General features: G+C 43.0%; 1 protein-coding gene across 1 annotated transcript in view; it reads left to right on the top strand.

Moving 5' to 3' along the window:
* The window catches only part of LRRC7 (leucine rich repeat containing 7), a 360,178-nt gene that overhangs the window by 63,884 nt on the left and 285,619 nt on the right, over positions 1–10,675 (top strand). The window contains exon 4 of the mRNA XM_044674756.1: positions 2,578–2,656. Within this exon, the coding sequence (XP_044530691.1) occupies positions 2,578–2,656 (79 nt within the window). The remainder of the gene's footprint in view (positions 1–2,577; positions 2,657–10,675) is intronic.

The raw sequence follows: 10,675 nt of genomic DNA, 5'->3' as shown, positions 1-10,675 counted from the left end.
TGAGAAAGAGAGAAAGAGAGAGAGAGAGAGAAAGAAAGAAAGAAAGAAAGAAAGAAAGAAAGAAAGAAAGAAAGAAAGAAAGAAAGAAAGAAGGAAAGAGAAAGGAAGGAAGAAGAGAAGAGAAAGAAAGAGAAAAGAGAGAGAGAAGGAAGGAAAGCAGCAAGGAAGGAAGGAAGGCTGGAAAATAGATAATAGATACACAGGTAGATGGATAGATGGGTAGGTGGTTAGTTAGGGAGGATTATATATATGTGGACATTTGCATAGACATATATATGCATATACATACATAAAATAAGAAGTCGTACTAAATAATCTCTAAGGCTCCTTCCGATTATAATTCTCTGATCCTCTGACTTTAATTTTGATTTTGATTAAACACTTTGTGACATTCCATTTCTGGCCTGACATCAATTCTATTTTTATCTTTAACTAAGGTTGAAAATGGCTGTTATTGATAGGTTTGCTGAGCTCCAATACACCCTTGAAGGTTTGTCTTAATAAGGGTCAGAGTAGCGCGAATAAATATAGTTCACAGGGAGTAATAAGGCTTCACTTACACTATTAGTTCCAACGCTCTGCCCACAAACAAGGACTGAGCCTGATGGATTGGAGTTTCCTCTTCTTTCCCTTCCTCTTCACACCCTCTGGTGGAAGAGTTAATGAGGAGTGAAATGGTTACATCAAGGCCAGGAGAAGGGAGAACAAGTAAGAGAATGGATAATCCACAAACTGCCTAATTGGTCCCTGAATAATTGAGAGTTTACTGTCTTTTAGATTTTTCCCTCAGATTTAGAAAAGAAAAAAAGAGAGTAAATCCTTTCCTAATTAGAATGAGCCTAAATGGTCAATCCATCTTCTGCCTGTGAAAACATGAATGTATTCTTAATGGATTTTTTTATCAATTCCTTTCTATCTAAAGCCTTGATTATCAGACCCATTTAGTTCAGTGAGAAAAAATATGTTATTTCTCACTTAATAAGTATGTACAGAACAAAATGTCTACAGGGAGTATTTCTAGGAGAATATTCTAATTCTATTTAGAGTTGTGATTACTGAAATCAATATTAGCGAAGTTTCTTGATTCTCTTTTGATATTTTGATAATATCTATTATTTATTAATATTTTAAGGATCAGGATTTAACCAGTACAGGATGTTTCTGCCTTTAAACAGGTGCCTCCATAAACACTTTTTTATGTGCTTTTCTGTATTTGATGGGTCAACTTGGGTGGAAATGTCTCTTGGAAAAAATGACCCTGATATAGAGGACCAGGGAAGTTTCAGGATTGGAAAGGATCTCAGTGGCCAACGAGTAGCAGGGTCAGTGGACTATGATGGACCACCAAATACTTGAAGACACCTAGCATGCCCCCATCCGAGTCTGCTCTTCCTCAATCTAAATGATCCTATTTCCTGTAACCTCATGAAATCAAGGTCCTTCGGCCATCCTGGTCACCCTCCTGTCTGTGCTCTCCAGTTTACCAAAGTCCTTTTCCTTATCTCAAGCCTGCTGAAGAGAACTACACTTGGATGTGTGTTAAAAACCCTGTGAGATCTTGGCTTAAAGAATCCTAGATGAAGCGCGTCTGGCTTGCCACAGTATTCTTCCATTTTAAGGCTGTGGAATCTTGGGAGTGTTTGCAACATGATTCCATCAGCATGCTGAACACTGTCCTTTCCAGCTGTTTGATACCAGCAAGGACTGCCATAGGAGACCCACAACATGTCTTATGTTAACAAGGTTTGCACATACCTAAAAATGCTGGGAACCACTTAGGTCTAATTATTTCTAATTTCTCTGGTTCATGAAAGGTCCAAATTGTTCCAAGTCTATACGCCGCTCTTAAAGCAATTGTTCATAATTTGTGAATCCAATGGAGATAGTTAATACAATTTTATTGGGAAAATATCAAGAAGAGGCATTAGGCTTGCAACTGTGCTGGTGGTTTAGGGAAGTCCCTTTCCTGCTCCAGGACAACATCTTCTCTCCAACACCAGAGCCTTAGAGAGTGACCTGAGACCATCAAGAAGAGAAGTGACTGATCCAAGATGGCAGCAACGTCTTTATAAGTTGGAGAAATGGACCTTGAACTCAGATCCTCCTGTCTCTAAGGCTGTTTCTTTGGTACTAGGCAAGGCTGATTTAAGAAATCTAAATATACATCTAATGAACTTCAGTCTTAAGAAATTCTAAAGCCAAAGTGAAACAATCCTTGCCCTCCTATAGAGATAGAGATAGATATGGATGATATACAGAGTTGTATATGTACATACATATGTATGCCCCCATACATATATTTATGTATGTATGTATTTTATACAGTAAATAAAAGTTAAAAAATGTACTGGTAGCAATTAAATAGCCTTTTACTGGAAAAACCATTTAATTAACAATAATCACATATGCATATATATGAATTTGAGTTAGAGATGTTATCTATATGTATGTAGGTATGTATAGCTCATGAGTTTTGCCATTATTGCTTTCAATTGAATAAGAGCTACCAAATAAGAGCACTTTTTTCTTTTTGCTAAGAATAGTCTCATGTCTGGTTTCGTGTCTTTACCTTTTTAGGTGTCCAAGAATTTCCAGAAAATATTAAGTGCTGTAAGTGTTTAACAATCATCGAAGCCAGCGTCAATCCCATTTCTAAGTGAGTATTGATCATTCTCTTTCTCTTTCTTTTCATATTTTCATTTGTTCAGACAGAGAGAAAATTCACATTTGGAGTGCTTGAAATCAAAATTTTCTAAGCGTAGGGCCAGGTCTCTGTCATGCGTGAAGGGCAGGAAGGGAGAAATCAAATGGGGAAATATTATTGACCACTTGCTGGGGTCAGAGCTGGAGGAGAACAGGAAGTATTTATTACATCACATGCTGGTTTTCCTGTCGCATTTTAAGCTTAAATGAGGATTTTCCTCACAACTCTACGTAGCACAGAGGACACACATTCTCGTTTCCATTTTACAAGTAGGGAAATTAAGGTTGGTGGAAGTGACTTACTCGAGGTCACCTACAAGGGAAGAGCCGAGATCCAAGCCCGGGTCTCCTGACCCCAAGTTCCATGCTCCCGCTTCCAGCTCCGCACCTCCCTCAGTGATCCTTGGCGTCTTTCCACCTGCCTTAAGTCCTCCGATTGGGCTACTTCCAGTAGCAGGCGGTGACCATGGATTTGAGGACTACAAGGAGCTCTAGAGGCCAGGGAGCTCAGTCCTTTCTTCTCACAGATGGAGACACCGAGAGGTGGACCAGTTAAGCAACTCGCCCAGCTTCATTCAGCTGAGTCTGAGGTAGAGTGTGAATCCCGAGGGCCATGACTGTGCCCTGGTAGTGTTTCAGCTGCATCCGTGATCATAAAAAACTCAATTTCAGTCCCAGTTTAAGGCAATTATTGGAGAGATGTCTGGATGATTAATTAGCAAAAATATGGCATCCACAAAAGCCATTATTGGAGATGAGAGGAAGAAGGTGAGTTCAGGTTGGGGGGGACCCGTGAGGCCTTCAGGGATTGGCCAAAAGTGTCTGTGTATGTAGGAAAGAAACCGTGAGTCAGAGATGCCATCGATGTGCATTTAGCCCTTTGGTAAATGGAGAGCATCCTGGCCGCAGAGTTCCCATCACGTCTTGGTCATGGCTGAGCTGAACAACCTCCGGAAAGTCTCTGAACCTCTTTGGGCTTCATTTTCCTTCCCCATAGAATGATGAATCGAGACTAGGCCTAGAGTTCCCAAATCTTGTCCCAAGGAAAAACCTTCGTTATATAAAATATTTAAATAGAGAAAGTAACAAAATATGTAGAATAGAACCCCCAAAAGAGAGGGTTTCAGAAGAAAGTTTGATTGTTCTTCTCAGGCGTTGATTCCATCATGCCTAAGGTGGAGTAAAGGGTCATAAGTTAGTGGAACAGAATCCAAGGGCAGGAGGAAGATGAAAGCCCCTGGCTGCTTGGATGGAGAATAATGGAGTGACCTCGAAAAAGAAACTTCCTCTTCCAGGGGGGACGTCTCTCTGATCCCTCCCCTCAGTGATTACTAGCCCATCTCTCACTTTCTTCAAGGACCCTTCCTGCCATTGCCTTCCCCTCCCTGGTTCTCTCTCCTTGATAACTACACCCTATTTCCCCTCTTTGTTCTACCTTCCTTATTTCTTACCCATCATGGTCCCAAGAATTTATATCAATTTATTTCAAGTCTAAAATTGTTCCATCATTGACATCACGTGGGAAACATTAAATGAGATGAGCCTTAAGGCCCCTTTCAGCGCTAGCCAATGTTCTAAATGTCAGACTCATTCGGAATATTTATTAAGCGTATGCAAATACCATGAGGGCAAAGACCTTGTCTTAATTAAACTTTATTCCTCCTCTGGTGCTGATCACAGTGGACACAGGCCTAGCTCATAGTGAACATTCAATAAAAACTTTATTGAATGAATGTATGAATAAATTATTGCTAAGCATTCAGGGTATTAGAAGGACGAATAAAGTAGGATCGCTGCCCTCAATGTTCGTCCAGTCTGGTGGGGGAAAGTAAGACACATGCACAAAAAGCCATCCCAAATAGGATATAGTAACTGCATAAGGGGTACGATTGGCAGGGGTCAGAGAGGGGAAGGAGGGCTCCATGGGAAAAGGTCCCCTAATTTCTACTGGGACAAGGAGATGGAAGATTAGTGCTGTCGATAAACCTTGGGTTCCGTGTGCCACAGGAGAAAGAGGCCGCAGGGGAGACTTAGAGGAGAGAATGGATAAAGCAGTCAAGTCCACAGCCCCTCCTGTATTTCAGGCATCGTGTCAAGCAGTGAGAATACATAAAAGGCAAAAAGATACTGAAAAAAGCCAAAATCAATCCCTGCCCTCAAGGGGCGTACAGTTTAAAGGGGAGACGAGATGCAAATAACCACCTTCAACAAGATGGACAGCATCCATTGGGAATCATGCTAGAGAGGCAGAGGAAGGGGAATCCAAAGAAGCCAGCCAAGGCTTACAATATCAGGGACAGTTTTAGGTAGAGTAGAAGCCATTTCTGAACTCTGCCTTTTAGAGGACAGATGACAACACTGAAATGAAGAGAAAAGGCAAAGGATGAGAGGTATTCAATAGGAGAGGTACGGCATTTTTTGCTTGAAAGCAGCACTTGGTAAAATAGATCCTCAAGTCACTTTCCTCCGAAGTCTTTGAACATGATGCCATTTCTTGAATGAAGAAACATCTCAGGTCAGTTCTTCAAATTCCCTCGAGTGAGTCACCTTCTGCTAGTCACTTGGGAGACACAAGGTTGGGGACCATGAGATTTAGATCCAGAAAGAACCATAGCACTGACTCCTTCTGTTAGAGGTAAGGAACCCAAGGCCCAGAAATGTAAATGGATTTGTCCAAAGTCTCACAGGCTTACTCAGAGTAGAGGAGCTCAGTCAGAATGTGGAGTTAGACCTTTGGTCTTCTGCCTTGAAATCCAGCGGCCCTTCTTCTATACTCCTTTGTCACTAGTAGGACGGACACCTGTCATAGAATTCATGGCACTCCCAGGTTAGGGAGATGGGGCCAAGGGGGCTGTAAGTAGAGTACAAACGGAGAAATCATGGCAAGTGCAAGTGGTGCTTATTGACTCACCACATTGGGGCCATGAAGCCCATCTTGAGCACATCCATAACTCGTCAAGGATGACCTACTTTTTAATTCTTGCCTTCTAATTTTGCCTCTTATTCATAGTGAGAAATCAATTAATGAGCTTTTATTGAATAGGGAGAGAGAGAGAGAGAGAGAGAGAGAGAGAGAGAGAGAGAGAGAGAGAGAGAGAGAGAGAGAAGGAGGGAGAGAATAACTTGATCTGTCCTTTCAACAGGAAGCTAGGACACAGGAACAATGGATAGGGTATCAAGCCTGGATTTAGAAAGACCTGAGTTCAAATCCAGATCAGCCACTTCTTAGCCTAGGAACTCTGCACAAGTCACTTAACCCAGCTGGCCTCATTTCCTCATATAAAATGTGCTGGGGAAGGAAATGACAAACCGCTGTAGCCTCTTTGCCAAGAAAACTCCAATGAGGTCATGGAGAGTTGGACATGACAACAAGTACATTCAACAAGCATTTACTAAGCTCCCACTTTGAACAATGGAGCATGGTAAGCCTCGGGGATACAAAGGCAAAAGAAATCCGGTAGGCTTTGCCCTCAGAGAGCTTGTCTTCTGCTAGAAGCTCAGCATCACATGGTTTTAAGCTTAGAATGATCTCAGCGCAATCTCATCCAACCCAAGCCTGACACGTATTCCCTTGTCCAGGATAGCAGACAGCAGGTCATCCAGGTTCTGAGTGAAGATCCTCAGGGAGGGTGAAGCCACCACCCCCTCTCAAAGGAACCTGTTTCATTTTTGGACAGACGTCCTCAGTAGGAATCCCCATCCCCTCCCAACCCCGCATCAAGGTCCAGTTTGCCTCTGTCATTTTCTCCCATCGTCTGTGGTCCTGTCCTCTCTGCCTCTCCCATAGGACAGTCATTCAAGTGTTTGAAGAAAGCTGTCTCCCCCTCCCCAAACTACTCTACCTTCTACTCCACCGAAAATGGTTCATGACAGCGCATGGCCTTACGGGTTCCCATGGAGTCCTCCTACCTGGCTCTGCCCCTCTGAGCAGCTCTCACCAGGTGTCCCAGGGATTTCCATTGATCCTCATAGAGAATGAACTCGAGAGCCTTCACTAGACCGATTGCCCTTCTCTGGACACTCACTAAGTGGCCAGTTTTTCTAAAATGTGGTGCCGATGACTGAACACAAAACTCCAGTTCCAGTATGAATTTGAAAAAAAAAAAAGCTTCAATAAAATTTTGATTTCCTTTTTTTTGAAATTGTGTTCATTTCAAGTGAAGGTCCAAGTATGAGAGGATCTTACACCTTCTATAAAACTCTGAATCCTTCTAAAGTGAGCCCTCGATGCACTCCTCAAATCCTGGAACTTGAGTGTTGGAAAGGGCTGTAGCAGCTCATCCAACCTACGCCTCATTGGAAACCCCACCAGAACCGATCTGGCCAGCGGTCATCCAGGCTCGGCCTGAACACCTCCAAGAAGGAAGAACCCATCTCTCATTCCACTTTGGGGCAGCTCTAAAAGTTAGAGAATTTGTCCAGACAGCATTTGGAGCTCTGCAATTTCCATCCAATTCTCTCTGCTTCTGCCCTTTGTTTCAAGTAAAATCGAGCTATTTTCTCTTCTATGGGACAGTTTTGCAAATACTTGAATACGCTTAGGGCCAGCCCCCCCAATGTCACCTCGTTCCCAGGCTAAACCTCTCCATTTCCTTCTGGTAGCCCTCCTATTGGCTGAACTGCAGGTCTTTCTTCATTCCGGTAGCCCTTCTCTGAGCCCTCCCCAGCTGGTCCACGTCCTCATAGATATGGCGTTCACTTGTTTCAGCTGAAAACGTCACACTAAGAATAAATCACTCGAGACTTTATTGAGGAAAAAGTGGTTCAAAAAGAAAGTCCTTTTCCTTATTTTTGTATTTGCTTTGGAAAATTGCAGAGATCTCAGGCCATCTCTTCCCTTAGAGACTTCTCAGATGTGTCTGGATGGAGCTTCTCCAGCGAGCCGCGTGGAATTTTGGTTCTGCGAAGCCCCACTGACCGCGCAGCTTTGAAGGCTCCTCATACTGAATTCAAGCTTTAAGATGCATCCCCTGTTAGAGAGGTTTTGCTTCCACTCGATAATCACGCCTTTGAACGCTCACGCTGAAAGCATTTTTTATCTGATGTCTTTAGCATCAGATGAGATCTGGCTGCCACGGCTTTCATCTTTAGCTTTAGAATATAGACGTGTGAATTCAAAGGTAAAACTTTGGCAGGCCAGCAAAAATGGCCAATTCTCCTTCATCTCTCCCCGCCATCAGGACCACCCGCTCCAGCTGCTAGATTTCTAAATAGCCTCCCAGCTGGTGTTAAGAGCTGGCACGGCGTTGTCGTTAGCTGCTCCTCAGTCAAGTCACAGAAACCGCAGGTTGTGTCCAGCCCTGGTCACTTAGCTGGGTGACTCAGCAAGTCATTTCACCGATAAAAAGCCTCGCTTTTCTCTTCTGTAAAATGGGAATGATTATAACTGTCACAGCACTCCCAGGCTTTGCACGAAGACCACATGGAGTAGAGCATTTAAGGCCATCCGTCCACCTTAAATCACTTTTCTGGACATCATTTACTACTGGAGAAAAGCCCTCTCCAAAGCTGGCACATTGAGAAACAGCAGAATGACGTGCGATGTGGTCATTACTTCATACTGATGCTGTGTTGACAGTGTGATAAGGTAGAAGGGGTATCGGTTTGGAGTGAAAAGACCAGAGTTCGAATCTTGTCTCAGATATGGACCATCCACGTAACCCTGAGGGAGTAACTTTCAGTTCCATTTCAGTTCTTTTTTCTCATTTCCAAAATGAGGAGGTTGTACTAGATGGCCTCTGAAGTTGGAGTCCAGATCTATGGGCCTCTTTTATATGTTGAATGCCCAGAATTAAAGATGAGACAAATAACTCTCCCTTTGGAAGGAAAGTGGCATTGGACAGTGCTTGGAAATCTGTCGACTGGCAGGCTCGAAACCTTTTTTTTTTTTTTAAGTCAGTCAAAAATAAAAAGCCACCTGGTGTGTCTTTAAGTAATACAATTATTGGGTTATTTTAAGCACCCCTGCCTAGTCAAGTTTGTTATGCAATGCCTGTTCCATTATGTAAAAAAATTTCACGCATTTTCCCTTTTTCCGAGCAATAATTCTTCTGTAAGTGTCAAATGTATTTCTTTTTTAAAACACAGAGGTTGGAGGTTCTTTTTTAAAAACTCTGTTGAATGGATACTGGCTAACTTGAATATAGAAGAAAAAAGGCATCCCAAGCCTAAAGCTGGGGAGGTTCGTTTTCTCCTAGAGCTGGTTAGGTCCCTCCCTCAAGGAGAACCTATCTGAGTAGGGCATGGAGCGCGGAAGACTCGCCTCCAAGTCAAAATGGCCTTGGATCGAGCATCACCTCTAAGAGGCCAGCTGTGTGGCCCTTGGACGCCTCCTTAAGCTTTCTGCAGTCAGACAAATCCCTGGAACCTCTTTCTCTACCAAATCACAGACTGCTAGAGCTCCTCCATGCAGGAAGCTCCACTCCAAGAGCTCTCCATGGTCCTGGCAGCAGTGAGAGCATGCTGGCCCTTCTTGGCCAACAGGAGCCTGAAAATCTTGGCACAGGAACAGAGATTTAGGCAGGTCAGAGTTTTTAAAGTAAAGATAAAATACTAAATCATCATGGGAGGTTGGACGTCACCATCCACTAAGCAAGGCTTTGTTTATCATCGTTAAACAGGCATAGTAATGATGGCACATCAGGAAGACGTCCCACTCACATCCCGTCTCCCATGCCTGGTCGCTGTGTGACCCTGTGAAAGTTATTTCACCTCTGTGGGCCTCGGTGTCTTCATCTGTAAAATAGGGGTGATAATTCCTCACAAAATATTTGGCAAACTTGGAAGGGACCTCCTCCCCCAAATGGCAACCCTTTCAGGTCTTCCTGAGCTCATCTCCTGAGTTTTCCTAGCTAAAATATTCAGCAGCTGATAGAGAGGGAACATGGGCCAATGGATGGAGTGCTATGGAGAATCTTGAATAATGAACCAAGTTCTTCCATTTAACAAAATGTTCCCTTTGTTCCCATTGTCTTTTTTGTAAACAGTCCTGGATTTGGGAGTGGGGAGTGGGGGGGTGGGGTGGAATAAAGCGGCCACTTAGCCAAAAGCATCCTGCTGAAATGGTCCCTAATGAATGAGGGGGGCTGGTGAGCGCCAACGCAGTGGAGGGAGAGAATCGAACTCAGGAAATCTCTCTTCATAAACAGTGGGCTGCAGCCAATGAGGACCATTCTTTGTGAAAGTTTTAGTTATCTCTGGCAATTAAGGGGTGACATCTAAGATAGTTATTTACTATTCATAACAGAGAAACTAAGAGACCTTCAGATTATTTATTAGGTAGGGAGAAGGGCCTGGACTGATCACTTGGTCTGGGTGGGGACCTCCCAGAAAGCCAATCCCCTCCATCCAAGTAGATCTTCAGCTAGTCTGAATCTAAACATCTTAGAGACTTGCTTAAGTCAAGGAATTTTCTCATAGTCACACATCCAGGGTGTGTAAGCCTTGGTATCTAGTGGATGTGAAAGCCCCAAATACTGCAGCAGGAAAGAAACTCCCTGAAAGACTAAAGGGAAATGGATAGACTTCAAGCTAAGGTTTAAAAAAACTCTATCCACGAAGGAGAAAAACAGATCTCAATGTGAAAAAGAAAAAGCTTTCTCTAAGACTGACAGCTGATTTAAAGAGAATTGTGAAAGGAAAAAAAAAAACTTTAACCTCTCCTCCTCTCAAGGAAAAGAACTCAGCTCACTCTCTCCTGCAAGAGGAGGGTATCCTCAGATTTCACTGAACATTAAAGAAAAAGCCTCTTCTTCATTTTTCTCCTTATCCAAAAAAATGGCTTCAAATAAAGCTGATTGTAATAGAGGAGAGCTTTGGTGTCCGTGGTGAAGGAAAAGTCCTCACGAAAGACCACATAGTTAAAGGAAACTCAGCAACAACAACAAAAAGGAATAAATAAAAAACAGAGATAGATAGATAGATAGATAGATAGATAGATAGATAGATAGATAGATAGATAGATAGATAGATA

This window comes from Gracilinanus agilis, chromosome 4 (genome assembly GCF_016433145.1).
Source record: "Gracilinanus agilis isolate LMUSP501 chromosome 4, AgileGrace, whole genome shotgun sequence".
Taxonomy (NCBI): Eukaryota; Metazoa; Chordata; class Mammalia; order Didelphimorphia; family Didelphidae; genus Gracilinanus; species Gracilinanus agilis.
This window is presented reverse-complemented; position numbering and strand designations above follow the sequence as displayed.